We start from the raw sequence: 18,598 nt of genomic DNA, 5'->3' as shown, positions 1-18,598 counted from the left end.
CCCTGGCTTTTCCCCTGGGCTTCTGCCACCACATAAGGTTTCTTCCACAATTTTCCACCATCAATTTATCAGCTCCAGCCAACTTTGGCACACTATGAGAGGGCTTATGCATGTGCCTCATTCCTTTGCAGAGTACTTCAACAAACTCACCCCTATACCTCTCCAAACCCCAAGCAACTGAACTCAACTGTCTACCCTCTTAGCATCTGCACCAGGGCAAAAGCATTTTGCTGAAGATCTGACGACCGGGCTGACAGGCTGCACTCAGCACTGCCTGGTAACCTTACTTTGTTATCCTACTTTGCTTTCCTCTTACTTAGTCTATCAATGTATATGTTCTCTCACTTGAAACCTCCTGCAAACCTTCTTCTTTTGGGCAATGACTTTGGACAGAAACTCTCTCCCTGCCACCAGATCACAAACCCGGCCATGTCTGTACCTATTTGTAACTGCCCTCTTCTCACTCTGGTTAAAATGGAAGATGTGTCTTTCTAACAAACACCACTTGGACTCTTGATCCCATCCCCTCTGATCTTGCTGCATCACTTAAATACATCTAATATCTTCTACCTATGAACAAAGGCCTGGCAATCTACTTCCAAAAAATCAGCCATTGAAAACCCTATGGAGCACAGTTCTACTCTGACACACATGGGTTGCTATTAGTTGAAACTGGCTCGATGACAATTTTTTAACCTTCTACCTTAAACAAACAAAAACACCAAATTAGCCTCCTCTGACCCTACACCACCTCTCAGCAGCACTGAAAAAGCTGGCCATTCACTCCTTCCTTCTTAAGCTTTCATACCATTCTCTCTTGGTCTTCTTCCAATCTCTCTGGCAGATTCTTCTTAGTCTCTTCGCTGGCTCCTCATCTACTATACAAACTCTCAATGTTAAGTCTCCAAACTGCTTTGCTGGGATCTCACTTAGACGTCTAGTAGGCATTTCAAATTTATCATGTCTAAAACCAAACTCTTGATTTTTCTCCCTAAATCTATTCCTCTTTCATCTTCAAAACTTCAGTACATAACATCACCACAGCCCTAGCTGCTCAAGTAAAAAACCTATGGGTCATCCTTGATCTCTTCCTTTTTCCTCATGCTCCACATATATTTCTAAAATAAATGCTGATTAACTCTATCTCTAAAATAAATACTGAATTACTCACTCGGCTCTATCTCCATGGAACACAGCCTAGTCCACATGACCACTATTTCTAGTTTGGTATGACATTAGATAACCTTTTTTTCCTCTTACTTCTCTTCAAGCAGCAAGTCTGTGTTTTAAAAACATATATCCTATCATGTTACTTAACCTGCTTATAACTTTTTGTGGTTTCTCACTTAGAAAAAATTCAAACTCCTTTAAGTGGCTTACAAAGCCCTACCTTGTCCGACCCCTAGCTTCCTCTTCAACCTCCACTCATAAATCTCTCCCTCATTCAAAGGCTGTAGTCACGTCAGACCTTAGGGGCTTTGTGCTTGCCTAGAATTTCCTTCTGGAGCTCTTGGCAGGGCTGACTCCTTTTCTTAAGTTCTTAGTAAAAATGTTGCCTCTTCAGGGACGTACTCTCTGATTATCCTATCTAAAACACTCTCCATTTCCCTCACTTACTCTGTCACTCTGCTTATTTTCTTCATAGCTCTTAACTCACAGAAATGATCTTATTTGCTTACTGACTCCCCAGCAGAGTGTAAACTCGAGGACGACAGGGGCCTTGTAAGTCACTGCTTCATCATCATGGCCCTAGAACACGGCCTGGCACAAAACAGGTGCTCAACAAATACTTGTTAAATTATTATCTCCTAAAAGAGACCTATGAATGTAAGAGTGGTTTGACAAAACTCAATGTGTTAGAGTTTTAAAACTCTTTACAAGTCTTCAAATCTAAGATGTATTAACACTCCCCATCCCCTACATTTCTGCCTTTCTCAAATCAGGATGTATTTTACAAATGATAAACTTAACATGGATTTTCCCATTATTTCTCCATCAAAAGGCATTTATTTAAAAGAATGTAATTTTGAAATTGAGAAATATGGTAAAAATGACTTTCCCTTCCAACTCTTGAGAGCCCAGGCATTTGATGCATCACATAAAACATTCTGTATTTAATTCTCACAACAACGCATGAAGATAGGAATTCACATGGCTGGTGATGACAGTCAGCGTTCTGAAAGACCTCTCTAGCAACAAAGTCCACACGCAATCTTTCTACTACATTCCACTGCTGCTCATTCTATCATACCTGGTGTGAGGAAAGGAAACAAGTAGTTGTATAAAACCACGAATGTCTTCTAAGGAAGGCCATCCTATTAAAGGAACGATCATGATCTAAGAATGGCCCTTTCACACTTAGTTTTAGATTTGTAAATGTAGACTTGGGATGAAATTTGGGAGAAAGTGGAATTGTTGTGAATAAGAAATTCAAAAGAATGTGCAGTTTCAAGGCACAATCTAGGAGGAAAGGGGACGAGGAGCGATGGATGAGGAATAGAAGCCCAGAAAGTAGACGCATGAAATGAGGCAACTGAACCAGCGAGAAATCCCCAGAGGCAGATGGTTCAAAAAACTTTTTCTTTTTATATTTTGTTGTTGTTGAAAATATACACAGCAGAACATACACCAATTCAACAATTTCTACATGTACAATTCAGTGACACTGATTACGTTCTTTGAGTTGTGCAACCACTCTCATCCTCCTTTTCTGAGTTGTTGCTCCCCCACTAACATAAACTAACTGCCCCCTAAGGTTTCTATCTAGTCTTTTGAGTTGCTGTTTTCAATATGATCCCATATACATAGATCTTAAAAGAGCACAATGCTCAAGGGAGATATTTTTTACTCATTAAGCTAAACTATTGTTTGGTTTTAAGAAGACTTCAGGGAATATTTTTGGCTTAAGGTTTAAAGATTATCTCATGGCAGTAGTTTCAGGGGTTCATACATCCTCCATGGGTCCAATAAGTCTGGATTCCATGAGAATTTAAAATCCTGTCTGCATTTTCCCCCTTTTGATCAGGATTCTTCTAAAGAATCTCAAAGAACTTAAAAAAAAAAAAAAGAATTCTAAGATGTGACTTAAAATTATTTGTGGTTATGGTATATTCACACAATGGAATACTATGCAATGATGAACAACGATGAAGCCGTGAAGCATCTTATAACACAGAGGAATCCGGAGGGCATTATGCTGAGTGAATTTAGTCAGTCACAGAAGGACAAATGTTGTATGGGTCCACTATTGTAAGAACTCAAGAAAAGGTTTAAACACAGAATACAACATTCTTTGATGGTTACGATGGTGTGGAGGGAGGGTGAGGGTTATTCACTAACTAGGTAGTAGACAAGAATTATCTTAGGTGAAGGGAAGGACAGCACACACTACAGGGGAAGCCAGCACAACTGGACTAAACCAAAGCTAAGAAGTTTCTTGAATACAATCAGACACTTTGAGGGACAGAGTAGCAGGGGTGGGGGCCTGGGGACTATGGTTTCAGGGGACATCTAGGTCAACTGGCATAACAAAGTTTATTAAGAAAATGTTCTGCATCCTACTTTGGTGAGTGGCATCTGGGTCTTAAAAGCTTGCAAGTGGCCATCTAAGATGTATCAATTGGTCCCAACCACCTGGAGTAAAGGAGAATGAAGAACATCAAAGATACAAGGAAAGTATTAGCCCAAGAAACAGAAAGGGCCACATAAACCAGAGACCTCATCAGCCTGAGACCAGAAGAACTAGATGGTACCCAGCTACCACCAATGACTGCTCTGACGGAACAAAACAGAGAGTCCCTGATGGAGCAGGAGAAGTTGGGATGTAGAACTCAAATTCTAGTAAAAAGATCAGACTTAATGGTCTGACTGAGACTGGAGGAACCCTGGAAAGCATGGCCCCTACGCTCTCTATCAGCCCAGAACTAAAACAATTTCTGAGGCCAACTCTTCAGACAAAGATTGGACTGGACTGTGGGACATAAAATGATACTCGTGAAGAGTGTGCTTCTTAGCTCAAGTAGATACATGAGCTTAAACAGGCAGCTTCTGTCCAGAGGTGAGATGAGAAGGCAAAGAAGGTTAGGAGCTGGTTGAATGGACATGGGAAATCAGCGGTGGAAAGGAGGAATGTGCTGTCACAGTATAGGGAGAACAATTAGGGTCCATAACAATGTATGTATAAATTTTTGTCTAAGAGACTAACTTGAAATGTAAACTTTCACTTAAACTACAACTACAACAAAAAAAATAAGATTATTTGTGGTAGGAATACAATCCTTCCACAAAAGGAATAAATGCCCTGCTCTGTCAACCAGAATTATACTTCAGAATCTACAACAATGGCCTATATTTTTTGATATGATACAGTTATGTGGAATATTTAAAATAATAATATTGTGTTAGCTTTCCACTTGGCCTTGAACATCTTCTGGTTAAAGATTTTTGTTGGAACATAATCTGTTGCAAAAGATTTTTTTATAGATATATTAGAATGTACAGGTGATGTTTCATACCTACTAACATTACTGCTCCAAGTAATCCCTAATTTCCACAATTTTTAGAGTTGAGAACTGATTTCATTATTGTGTACAATGCTTGTTAAAACAATTTTGGAATTATCAACATAATGGTTATTGAATACTTCAGTAATAATCTAGCAAAGTCTAACAGATCTTTTAACAATGTTCCTAAAAACACTGAGGATAATACTGCTCATTAATTTTCTATCATTTGCTCTTTTTATTACAAAGGAATTAAAATACTTAAACAAAATTACCTCTTTATTCATTTTGAACCATTGATATTGTACAAAAGGATGGCCGGTTGCCCGGCAACACAATTTCACAAACTGTCCAGCCAAGACTGCCTTTGATTCTGGGTTTATAATGATCTTTATTCCTTAAAAGGAAAAAAAAAAAAAAAAAAGAAGTCAGAAAGGGGTTTTCTTTGTATTTATGAAACCAAACAAACCAAACAAACAACAAAAAAACAACCAAAACCAAATATTTTGGAAATAACCTCCATAATTATCTTTGTTATAAACCAAGCATTCACATTTCCTTCCCCATCAGATTGTGATTTTCTGGTTTTGCAAAACCCTGGGGAAAGAAATTCACCTTCAGAAGACACTAATCTACTGAACTTACCCATGATTGGGGGAGAAAATTTTTTGCCATATTTCAACTCTTAGAAACCTTTTTTCCATATGCTAAACCCAAATTACCCAAAACTGGCAGCTTAAAACAGCAACCATTTATTATCGCACAGGGTTTCTGGGGGTAGGAATCAGGAGTGGCTTAGCTGGGTGGTTTTGGCTCAAGGTCACGTGATATGGCTATCAAGCTGTCAGCCAGGGCTGTAGTCATCTGAAGGTTTGACTGGGGCTAGATTCTGACTCATAGCGACCCTATAAGGCAGAGTAGAACTGTCTCATTGGGTTTCCAAGGCTGTAATCTCTTTTGTTTCTTTTTTTTTTTTTTTTTACCAAGGCTGTAATCTTTACAGAAGCAGACTATCACATCTTTCTCCCATAGGGCTGCTGGTGGGTTCGAACTGCCAACCTTCTGGTTAGCAGCCAAGCGCTTTAACCACTGCACCACCAGGGCTCCTTTACCACATTCTAACACCTCCAAAATTAGGACACACTTTATTATAGCTGTCAGTCAGGCAGCAGTCTTATTGTGTTCTCATTGCCAGCTTGTGTGAACACTTGGTCATAAGCGCTTAAGTGGCTGGCACTTCAACTGAGTTAGGTGTACTGTTAGTAATACAAATGCTGAGTTTAAATGCCATTTAAAATGTCTTCAAAAAATTACACTATGATTTAGCATTAAAATGAAAATTATTCTGTAAGCAGAAAGGAACATAAACAGAATAGTAGGTTATATATTTGATATTTGTGATGCAAAAATTTCTCACTTGAGAAATGACTACCAGCATTAAAACTTGGAGAAGTTTCAACAGCAGCTTGGAAGAAAACCCTGGGGACACTAATAGAGCACAGTCCCGCCTCCCTCCTCTTTCTCAGATCACTCACTCTGGGGCCTCTGCCATGTCATGAGGGCAACTCAGGTAACCACGCGGTGAGGCCCAAATGGTAAGGAAAGAAACTGAGGCCTCCTGCCAACAGTCAGTGAGGAAATGAGGTCTCTTGTCAACAGCCTATGAGTGAGCCATTTGAGAAGAGGATCTTCTAGCCTCAGTCAAACCTTCAGATGACTACAGCCCCAGCTGACAGCTTGAGAGCTGTATCATGAGACCCCGAGCCAAAACCACCGAGCTAAGCCACTCCTGATTTCTACCCTCAGAAACTCCATGAGATAATAAATGGTTGCTGTTTTAAGCTGCCAGTTTTGGGTGCTTTAAGTTACATAACAATAGATAACTGGGAAAAAAAGAAAAAAGAACCCAAAGTTAGGAAAATTTTACATTTGCCAAGACTGTAATGTATAAAACTAGGTTTGTTCCCTAACCTTTCAGGTAGCTGAGAAAAGATCATTAAAACTTAATTTCCTGCACCTACTTTTGTTTTCTTTCCTTATCTATCCTGAATGTGATCGCCTAACAGTCTCTTTTTTTCTCTATATCCAGCAATCCAGAGGATCAAAACAAGATTATTTAGGCTAAATAACAGCAATCTTAATACATCAGGGGTACTAAACTTTCCAGAATAGAAAATAGCGCATAAGGTGAAATCCATACCCGAAAGATAGCAAACAAAGCCAAAATTCAAAATGAGTAAATATTTATTGCAAACCTTTTGCATTTAGGGGTCTGGAAAACCCTGGAAAATACTGAGCAAATACAGCAGAGTCCTTCAAAAAATAATTTAAAATTCCTGCCAAGGGAGAGCTTTCATATTCATTAATCCTTTATTTTGATCCCAAGTTAGCACAGGATGGATGAAGTACAGAACTTTTCTGAATTCTGTTATAATGTTGGTAGGAAAGTACATGTTGGGAGTCCAGTATGAGATGTGCACTCTTGCTTAAGCCAGTAAACTCACAAGACTGTATTTTACTGCCCCATATTTACCATTCATCTGCCGGGAGAATCTAACAGTACAACTTCAAGATACAAAGATTCTGATTTTCAAAGTTTAGGTGTAATAAGAAGAAAAAAAGTTGCAGCAACAACAGAAGGGAAAACAAGTATAAATCTAAAAAACATAGGTATTATGGCTAAATTGGTTTTAAAATTCTGATGTCTAATAAAAACCCAAAAACCAAACCCATTGCCATCAAGTAGCTTCTGACTCATAGTGACACTATAGGACAGAGCAGAATTGCCCAACAGAGCTTCCAAGGAGCGCATGGTGGATTCTAACTGCCGACCTTTTGTTTAGCAGCTGTAGGTCTTGACCACTACACCACCAGGGTTTCTGGATATCTAATAGGCATCTCAAATTTAACATGCTCAAAACCCCTCCTGATACAAAGTCTACTCCTCTTTCAGTCCCCCTGGTCCTCCTCATCTCAGAGAAGATAAGCCAGTCTTCCAGCCTCCCATCATGCAAGCAGTTACTCAGGACGAAAACTCAGCAGTCATCCTGGAATCCTTCCTTCTTGCACTCTCATACTGTATATGTAATTGACCTGTAAGTCCTATCAAATAAGCTTCTCTACTTCTCATCATCTTTAACACCACCATCTAATCCAAGTCAGCATCAGCTCTTGACCGAACTATTGTCGGAGCCTGCCAAATGGTTTCCCTGCTCCCAACTGGCAGTCCAAATGGCTTTTTAAAAACAAATGAATTCACATCACCCCCTGACTAGAACTATCTAGTGGCCTCCCACTGTACGTACCAGGGTCTACAAGGCCCTACAGGAACTGCCCTCCCCTCCCTCTGCAACCTCATCCCGACCCTTCTCCTCCTGTTCACCAGGCTCCAGGCAGACCCCTTTCACTAGCCAAGCTATGTTCTCCCTTTCCTTTTACTCTTCAGCTGGAATTCTCCCAAATTGTTTCACGACAGGCTCTTTCTCATGATTTAAGTCTCTACTAAATGTCTGAACTGGAGGCCCAGTGGCGCAGTGGTTAAAAGCTTGGCCGCTAACCAAAGGGTCAGCAGTCAAATCTACCAGGCACTCCTTGGAAACTCTATGGGGGCAGTTCTACTCTTTGCTATAGGGTCGCTATTAGTCGGAATCGACTTGAGGGCAACAGGTTTGTTTTTTTTAAAAAACGTCTCTACTACAATGTTACCACTTCCTTTGGCAAACAGCTAAATTACCTACTCTTCCACTCCCAATTCTTGATTACCTTCACCCCATTTTTTGTTTTTCACAGCATTCATCATTATTTGAAAGTCTTATTTTTTATTGTTTGTCTTACTTACTAAAATAGAAGCTCCAAGAGAGCAAGGACCTTGGTTAGTCTTAGTTACCAGTTTGTCCAATGCTGACAACAGTGCCTGGCATATAGTGACACAGTGGGTTTTCAACATGTCTTTGCTGAATGAATGCATACAATAATAATAACTACTACTATAGCAGAAACCCTGGTGTCGCAGTGGTTAAGAGCTATGTCTGCAAACCAAAAAGTCACCATTTCGAATCCACCAGGTGCTCCTTGGAAACTCTTATGGGGGCAGTTCTACTCTGTCCTATAGGGTTGCTATGAGTTGGAATCAACTCAACGGCAATGGGTTTGGTTTTTTTGGTTTTATTACTATAGCTGCAATTTACTGATGGCTTTATATGCCAAGGAGACATGATGGCAGAGTAGCTAAGCACTCGGCTGCTAACCAAAAGGTTGGCAGTTTGAACCCATCAGCCACTCTGTGTGAGAAAGATGTGGCAGTCTGCTTCTGTAGATTACAACCTGGGAAACCCTATGGGGCAGTTCTACTCTGTCCTGTAGGGTTGCTATGAGTCTGAACAGAATTGATGGCAATAGGCTTGGGTCTATATGTACCAGGCATTTTTATCTATAATCTTTAAAACAATCGTATGAGGTAGTTATTAATTAGAACATTTTACAGTGGAAAAGATAAAGTAATTTACCCAAACTAACTTGGTTAAACTGCTTAACCACTCTGAGATTCATTTTCTTCCCCTATGCAGAAAGGGCAGAAACAGGATGCAAACCTAGGTTTTCCTGGCTTTGAAACTCTTACTATGGTAATGATTCTTAATGTATCTCACGTGCTAATCCCGTCTTCAGTCCCACTGAACCTCTCTTACTGAAGGGAATGTGTTAGGCACCATGACAGTGCTTACAAATTTACTATGGCAAATGTTCTCTGGTATTACACAAAGGTGAAGCCCTGCCGGTGCAACAGTTAAGTGCTTGGCTGGTAACCAAAAGGTCAGCAATTCGAACTCACCAGTGGCTCCGCAGGAGAAAAGACCAGGCAATCCGCTCCCATAAATATTACGGCCTAGGAAATCCTATGGGGAGTTCTACTTTGTCATATATGGTCACTATGAGTCAGAATTGACTCAACAGCACACAACAATAGCGACAACATTTATACAAAGAGATGAGAATGACGGAAATTAAAAGGCTTTCTCCCTAGAGTCTTTCAAAGAAATGAATGGCTTTAGTGGAAGGGGACTGTCTTAGTCATCTAGTGCTGCTATAACAGAAATACCACAAGTAGATGGCTTTAACAAAGAGAAATTCATTCTCTCACAGCCTAGCAGGCTAGAAGTCCAAATTCAGGGCGTCAGTTCCAGAGGAAGGCTCTCTCTCTGTCGGCTCTAGAGGGAAGTCCTTGTCATCTGTTTTCCCCTGGTGGAGGTGCGTCTCAGCGCAGGGACCCCAGGTCCAAAGGACTCACTATGCTCCCGGTGGTTGTTTCTTGGTGGTATGAGGCCCCCGTCTCTCTGTTTGCTTCTCTCTTTTATATCTTAAAAGAGATTGACTTGAGACACAACCAAATCTTCTAGATTGAGTCCTGCCTCATTAACATAACTGCCACCAATTCCACCTCATTAATATTATACAGATAACATTAAAACACATAAGAAAATCACATCAGATGACAGAATGGTGGACAATCACACAATACTGGGAATCACAGACTAACTAAGTTAACACACATTTTTGGGGGACACATTTCAATTCCTAAGAGTGACCATGTGGCCAGGATATTCTAAAACGTATCCTTACTTTGTGTGCGAAACAAGACTAAATGCTTTTTAATGTACTCTCGAACACACGGTTTATAAGTCTTTCCTGTATCGATAATTTTAATAGTCTTCAACAAGCAATTAAATATATGTTTCTTGCTTCATAGATTGAGAATTGAAAGGCAAAATGTGATTTGGAAACTTCCCTTGATGAGTAGTAAAGATGAGAAGTCACACAGCCTCCCGTGTTTTAACCACATACATTTCCTTCCTCCCACATAGTGCTGTGTGACAGGGAACCATGGTCAACCCTTAACCACCCTCATCCAGCGCCCACTAGTCAGAAGAGCTGAACAAAGGTAAAGAAAGAACATGGCATCGTGCTATGTAGACTGTACCAATGCATACAAAGGAAAGTTCTATTTTAAAGAGTGAATGCACAGCTTCCTGGCAAACAAGCTTATTTTCAGATAACATCTGCAGAGAAGTCAGAGAGGTTACTCGATTTCCTGTAAGCCTGGGAGAATCTGACTAGGTATGATGGAACTGAGGATTGTGCTTTCAACACATACATATGTAGAGAAGCAGATATGTGATGTTAAATAATAAAGTTAAAAACCCTGCTGGAATTACAAAACAGATCAGGTTGATTCTTAACTTGACAAAAGGATCCATTCAGGTTCCCTTAAAGTGAGTTTGTCACAATGCACTTAGACATTGATGTAATTTATAAATAGCTTTTCCAGGAACAGCTCTATTACATACATTAAAGTGTATCTATTTTCACAAGCCATGAATCAAAACTTTTTTTTAAATCAGCTTCCACCTAAAACTCTTCCTCAAAGTTCTGGAATTTTCTAAGCTATCACTCATGTCATGGATTGAATTATGTCCCCCAAAAATTGTATGTATCAATTTGGCTGGGCCATGATTCCCAGTATTGTGCGGTTGTCCTCCACTTTGTGATTGTAATTTTATGTTAAAGAGGATTAGGGTGGGATTGTATAACACCCTTACTAAGGTCACATCCCTGATCCAACCTAAAGGGAGTTTCCCCAGGTTGCGGCCTGCACCACCTTTTATCTTACAAGAGATAAAAGAAAAGGGAAGCAAGGAGAGAATTGGGGACCTCATACCAGCAAGAAAGCAGTGCTGGGAGCAGAGCATATCCTTTGGACCTGAGGTTCCTGAGCTGAGATGCTCCCAGATCAAGGGAAGACTGATGACAAGGACCTTCTTCCACAGCCAACAGAGAAAGCCTTCCCCTGGAGCTGACGCCCTGAATTTGGACTTGTAACCTACTAGACTGTGAGAGAATAAAATTCTCTTTGTTGAAGCTACCCACTTGTGGTATTTCTGTTATAGCAGCACTAGATGACTATGACAGAATTTGGTACCGGGAGTGGGGTACTGCTCTAACAGATACCTAAATGAGGAAGCGGTTTTGAAACTGAATGGATAGAGGTGTGGCAGCAGCAGAGGACCACCAGCAGCAGACACCCAGCAGCAGCAGAACCAGGAGACCACTGCAAGACGGCGTTGGAGCTGACATGCCTGTGTGCACGACGCTTCCTGGCGGAGTGGGGTGCCTCCAGGGACTTATCGGTGGAGCTTCAGAGCTTTGGAACACTTGCCCCAGCAGGGCAGATGTGGGTGTGTGGCTCGAGGAGTCGAGAGGCCAAGAAACCAGGAAGCAGAAGCTGAAGGGACAAGGAACACAAGAAGCTGAGCTGCCTCAGTCTCAAAAGGTATGGCCAGGATGTTTGGGGTTTCAAAGGGTGGAGCCATGGCCTCTGGTATTTCTAAGGGTGGAGGTGCCACTCCACTAGGAGAATGGTGTGCCTAAAGCCAAGGGAGCAGAGTTGCTGTCCCAGTGGGCCTGGAAGGTGGAGCTGAAGCCCAGGGCTGAGAGGCCTCCACTCAGAATCTGGAGAGTATAGCCAATACCTAGAGTCTGGAGGGCAGGGCCATTGTGTACATTGTCTCAGAGAACAGAGGATTATTTTCAAAGCCTTGAGTGCTAATGTAATGTGTTCTGCTTACTTGCTTGGTGCCTGTTATCCCTTCTTTTCCTACAGTTTCTCCCATTTGTAACGGAAATGTCTAGCTTGTGCCTGTTCTGCTATTGTACCTTTGGAAGTAGGTAACTTGTATTCTAGATTTCACAGATGAAAAGGAATTTTTGGATTCTGGACTTGGAGTTAATAACTTTTGCTATGATACAATGACATCAATATGTTTTGCATGTTTTAAGGATGTGATTTGTTGGGGGCTAAAGGGTGGAATGTCATGGATTGAATTATGTCCCCCCAAAAATGGGTGTATCAGTTTGGCTGGGCTGTGATTCCCAGTATTATGTGGTTGTCCTCCATTTTGTGATTGTAATTTTATGTTAAAGAGGATTAGGGTGGGATTGTAACACCCTTACTAAGGTCACATCCTGATCTAATGTAAAGGGAGTTTCCCTGGGGTATGGCCTGCACCACCTTTTATCTTACAAGAGATAAAAGGAAAAGGAAGTAAGCACAGAGTGGGGACCTCAGACCAAGAAAGCAGTGCTGGGAGCAAAGCGCAGTCCTTTGGACCTGAGGTTCTTGCGTGGAGATGCTCCTAGACCAAGGGAAGACTGATGCATCACAAGGACCTTCCTCCAGAACTGAGAGAGAGAAAGCCTTTCCCTGGAGCTGATGCCTTGAATTTGGGCTTACAGGCTACGGGACTGTGAGAGAATAAATTTCTCTTTGTTAAAGCCATCCACTTGTGGTATTTCTGTTATGGCAGCACTAGATGACTAAGACAACTCACAAGTACCTACGCACCCCACAGCATCCCAGAATATCATTTCTCTTCCTCCATTACACAACTGAAGTACATTCATGTATGTTCCTCTTACAAGCCAATTTACACTTGCATCTACTACGGCTAAATCTAGCCTCCCACATCATATCCTTTATTCTTCTGCATTACTCAACTCCCCTGAATACTGTAGGCCCAAAACACATTCTTCCAGACCTCACTCACCACTCCCTTCCTCTTCCTTAAACTCATCTCCCATCCATACCATCCTGCCTCTTTTCACTTCTTGATATTTTCTTTTTGGGCATAATTGCCAAGTTCCTGATATTCATGAAACAAGAAAAGTCCCTTGTAAATAAAATATAGTATTTGAGTACTTTTTAATTTGTCAGAAGAAGAAGGACAAAAAAAAAGTTCCTGGATTAAAGAGGCAAGTGAGGTAATATTCCATAACCAAGTTTATCGAACAATCCAGAACTTTTCTAGTACTATGGAAATGGCATTGAACTCAGGGATAGGGCCAACAGGTTCCAATCCAACCTTTGTCAATAACTGTAACTTTGGCCAAATGACAACTTCTGGAAATCTCATTTTCCACATAAATGTTTGCTAGTAAAATTTAAAGTGTTCATAGTAACACTGTTCTCTTCACAGAACTGTGAGAATAAAATGTTAAGTAAAGATCAGTATTCATAGGAACCTTAGGGGGCAGTGAGTTTTTGTTAATGGGGGAGGAACAATTCTGAAAAGGAGTGTGAGAGTGGTTGCACAACTTGAAGAATGTAATCAGTGTCACTGAATTGTACATGTAGAAACTGCTGAATTAGCGTATGTTTTGCTGTGTATATTCTTGACAACAACTACAAAATAAATAAAATTTAGGAAAATAAAAGAATAATATTCAATCAATCGTTGCTCTTTCTTGTCTTAGAGACAATAAAAAATAAAACTGGTATTAGAAACATAACTAGTATGCTACCACAACTAGGAAAAAAAGTGATGTGAAATGAAAAAGGAAGGTGGGGAAAGGAAAAGTTGCCACTGAAAAGAAACATCCCATGACTATGCTACAGTCATCTGATTATGTACCAGCAATGTAGTACTTCCAAACGAAGGCTGAAATAAAATAGTAACATCACAAAATCTGAGCTGGGAGAACCTTAGAATTCAAGCAATGAAACTCTCACATAACATGTAAACTCTCTAAACACCCTCCATTGTCAGGTTGCTGCTTAAGCAATTCCAGCTGAAAGGCATTATTCCCTCAGGCAACCGTTTATGATCTAAATAACTAATTGATGGGGAACTGATCCCATAACTCTGCACTCAAAAAGTTTTCACTTAAAAGCAAAACAAATACATAAAAACATCTTGAACTGGATATCTAAGTTTATCTACATCGCTGAGGATACTGATGACAATATTGGCTGTTTGGGGATCAGGGTCTTTGAAGCTTAAATAAAAGAATAAAGTCCTAAAAATCATTACGGAGCTCAGGTTCAAAACAATTTCAGCACATTCATTTACCGGCTCTCCGCTCCAATTCCCACACAGTTGACCAAAAGAATAAAAATAGGGAAACAATTCATCAGTGATGGAGAGTGGGGATGGACACCATCTGCACATAAGGACTATGAGCAATTTCTCTAAGACATAGTTCACGCGAGACCAGACTGAGGGGCAAACTGACCAGCCTGTGGGCTGTGGAAAAGCCCAGTTAGAAAGAAAGCAGAAGAGGGTAAACCTCAATCCTACAATGCTCCTTCAAAAAGTGAAGGTGCCACAGCCCACAGAGAACAAGAATTTTGGAGTGAGCTGACACTCAGCTTAGACATCATGCTAAGTAAAGTGAGGGACCACTGAATCTGGCTCCAAAAGAACGGGACTATTGCAGTTAGAGCTGGGGGAATGCTGCCCCAGCCACCTCTGGGCTCCGAAAACAAAAAAGAAACTCATCAGTTTCTTAAAAAACAGAGAAACTCTGTATTACATAGCTATCTCTGGCTGTCATTCCACAAACAACTGGAACAGAACATGGCAAAGTAAGACTCTCATATATCTACAGCTTTCCCTTCTCCCTGCATTTAGGTCTGTGAGGCCTGCTCCGAGGCTCACAGAATTTTTGGCATAACTCATCTGAATCACCTACATTAGACTTCTCACTCCAAAAATAAACAGAGAAAGATCACCAGACTTGCTGTGGAATAAGAACTGATGTCCTCCTATGAAATTGAATGACCACAAAAAAACAGAAAACATTAGAATATTTCTATTTTGAATTTTCACCAAGATTCAAGAATATGCTGGAAAGAAGAAATTACAAGATAAGATAAAATTATTTATGATAGTACTGGATATAATCACTTACATGTTTGTCTCACCTACTAGACTACAAACTTCAGACAGGCAGGAACTATTGTTTTAGTCATCCTTAAATTTGAATCATTATACCTAGCACAATGCCTGCAATAGGAAAGGTACTGGAATACAGCAAATTTTCTTAATGAATGAACAAAATCCCAAATTAAGTTGATTCCTATATGGCTTATATTCGTAATATATCTTAATTATAATGTTTCTATTCTCAATATCCTTATTAAATAGTGAAACCTGTGAGAGCCAGAACTCAATGGGACTGCTTTGTTTTTCCGGGTCTCACAAGTTTTCTGTCCTCAAAACGTGGAGTCTGACCACCTTTCTCTATTAGTGGAAGGAAGCCTGGTGATGCAGTGGTTAAGCACTTGTCTTCTAACCAAAAGGTCAGCAGTTCAAACCCACTAGCTGCATCCCAGGAAAAAGATGTGGCAGTCCGTTTCCATAAAGATTTACAGCCTTGGAAATCTGATGGGGCAGTTCTACTATCCTATACGGTCGCTATGAGTCAGAATCAACTCGATGGCAATGCGTTTGGTTTTTCTGTTAGTGGAAGATATTTGAGTTTTCCTTTTCTATTGATAGCTTTCTGCCTTAAACAGGTTCTGGCTTTTACCGGTTTTACTGTATTAAAATTCTGCTCTACAATTGTTGTATTTCTTTATTCTAATATCCTCAGATTTGTTAAGTTTTAGATTATTCATATAAGATGTAGGAACCCTGGTGGCACAGTGGTGAAAGTACTCAGCTGTTAACTGAAAAGTTGGCGGTTTGAACTCACCAGCCGCTCTACGGAGAAAGATGTGGCAGTTTGCTTCCGTAAAGTGCCCTCCCTATGGGGGCACTTCTACTCTGTCTTATAGGGTTGCTATCAGTCAAAATCAACTCGACAGCAACAGGTTTCGTTTTTTTCCTAATACAAGATGTAGATGGCAAGCTAACGGTAAATTATTTACTTCTTCCTAAAATTACTGAGCTTTTATCAGATCTCAAAATATTTCCTCTTAAATCAGTAATTAACATTCAAGTAACAATGGACTCCTACGAACACTATTGGCTAATCTGACATAAAACTTCAGAAGCAATGAACAAGCAGTAATATAGAAACTGCTTTCCTTTTCCTATTCTCCTTCAAATGTGAACAAGTACTAGGGAATAACTTTGAAAAAACCTGGAGGTCTAACTTCAGAACAATCTGCACAGCACAGGGGAGCACTGTCAGTAAAGTGCCAGTCCTACTATTTAAAGAAAAACACAAAGAGCAGAAATGGACTTTTCATGGGCCAGAATATGCAGATGATGTTTCCCACAACCCCTGCTCATGGCTATGCAAATTAGCACAAAGCTTTTGAAAGGTAACTTGGTGATGTGAATCAAGAACCATAAAATCTTTCATGGGACATTCCAGTTAATTGGCCTAATATCACGTTTAGTGCTTCTGTTCTACCTCCTAGTTCACTGCATACTGCCTGGGGTCTTAGAAGCTTGTAAGCAGCCATCCAAGGTACATTTGGTCTCTATTCACCTGGAGCAACAGAGAAAGGTGAGTCAGAATAGAAGGAAGAAATGGCACGTGTGGCCAATTGCCTCCATGAACAACTGCCTCCTTTGCCATGAGACCAGAAGAACTGGATGGTGCTCGGCTACCATTACCGAACGTTTGGGGGAAAATGCAAAACACAATTTCAAATTCTCATGGAATCCAGACATTCTGGAGCCACTGAGACTGGATGAACTCCCGAAAATATTGCCCTGAGATAATCTTTAAATCTTAAGCCTTAATCCAAAAATATCCCCTAAAAGTCTTCTTAAAACCAAACAATAATTTAGCTTAATGAGTAAAGAATGTCTGCCTTGAGCATTGTGCTCTTTTAAGAATTATCTATATGGGATCAAACTGACAACAGCAACTCAAAAGATTAGATAGGAAACTCAGGGAGAACGAGTTTATGTTAATGGGCGAGGAACAATTCGAAAAAGGAGGATGAGAACAGTTGTACAACTTGAAGAATGTAATCAACGTCACCGAATTATACAGTAGAAATTATTGAATTGGTGTATGTTCTGCAGTGTATATTCTCAACAACAACAAAAAATAAATGTAAAAAAAGAAAGAAAGAAAGAAATGGACTTTTCAAAGGAAGATTTATTGTTGCTGGTGTTGTTGAGGGAATTAGACTCATAGCAACACCATGTGACAGAGCAGAACTGCCCTATAGAGTTTCTTTGGCTGTAATCTTTACAGGAGCAGATCGCTAGGTCTTTCTCCTACCCACTATACGGGTTTGAATTGTCAATCTTTTGGTTAAGTGAGCACTTCACTGTTGTGCCACCAGGGCACCCAAAAGAAGATTACTGATGCTTATTAGGGTGGCACCTTATTAGTTGGTGGCTTGTCAAAAATCAAAATATTGTTTAAAATTTTCAGGAAGACTGTTAACTTTTTTGTTTTGACCTGACATTTTCCAAAAATTTTCCTACAAGATACCCTACATTCAGGATTTTTCTGATAATTTCCTTATGACTTCATTTGATTCGTAACTCTATTCCCTGTACTTTTTGTAAACTGACAGTCACGCTTAAAAGTTTGATTAGATTTATGTCAAATACCTGCGGAGAAAAACGAGGCTCTACATATTTTCCAAAAATACTTAGCACAATTTGCCTGGATAAATGAGCTATTTTCCTCTATTCTGTCTCCATGAACTCCTGGAGAATATACCTAAGTGAAAAACCTACCTGGGGGGCTGAGAAGCTGGAGAACTTCAGTGTGTTCCATGGCCTGCAGGAAGTCGCTCAGTTCCGTGACTGTACAACCCTTTTCACCCATTAGCTTCAGTAAACACAGGCTTGGGCTTCCTTCAGGCTCCAATACCTTAAGAGAACACTGCTCCAAGTCCAGGCAACTGAAAACAACAGATTTAAGCCAACGATTTTATTCAATGTAACATGCTGGCTATACGTTTGGCGCAAATGGAAGTGCTACAGGGATATAAATAAATCTCTAACTGTTGAGTGGTGTAAATCTAGTTACATTATAAATGCGACTGTCCTTTCCTTCTTCTGTCATTATAGGGGACTCCTCTTTATCGACAGATAGACACGTTGATAGATACCATTCACTCCCATTCCAATCACTCTATACCACATTCCTCCAAGCCCCATAGGAAACCTCTTGTATTAGTTTCTTGTGTATCTTTTCTTTGTGGAAAAAAAAGGTATAGGTATATATATAAACACATATGAAAATGGGTATTAAGAGTAGGGGGCATGGAAGGGACCTACATATGTAAGAACACATTCATGGGGAAAGAAGAATCAGCCGGACAACTTCCCCTGCATCAGGAGTCA

General features: G+C 40.3%; 1 protein-coding gene across 2 annotated transcripts in view; it reads right to left on the bottom strand.

Moving 5' to 3' along the window:
• Positions 1 to 18,598, bottom strand: part of MALT1 (MALT1 paracaspase) — a 62,110-nt gene that overhangs the window by 34,751 nt on the left and 8,761 nt on the right. For both annotated transcript variants that reach the window (XM_004379267.3, XM_023733995.1), the window contains exons 2-3: positions 17,987 to 18,153; positions 4,778 to 4,899 (exon numbers count right to left, since the gene is read on the bottom strand). In XM_004379267.3, coding sequence (XP_004379324.1) covers positions 4,778 to 4,899; positions 17,987 to 18,153 — 289 coding nt within the window. The remainder of the gene's footprint in view (positions 1 to 4,777; positions 4,900 to 17,986; positions 18,154 to 18,598) is intronic.

This window comes from Trichechus manatus, unplaced genomic scaffold (assembly GCF_000243295.1).
Source record: "Trichechus manatus latirostris isolate Lorelei unplaced genomic scaffold, TriManLat1.0 scaffold00063, whole genome shotgun sequence".
Lineage (NCBI taxonomy): Eukaryota > Metazoa > Chordata > Mammalia > Sirenia > Trichechidae > Trichechus > Trichechus manatus.
Note: the sequence above shows the minus strand (reverse complement) of the source record. Positions and strands in the feature narration are given on the sequence as shown.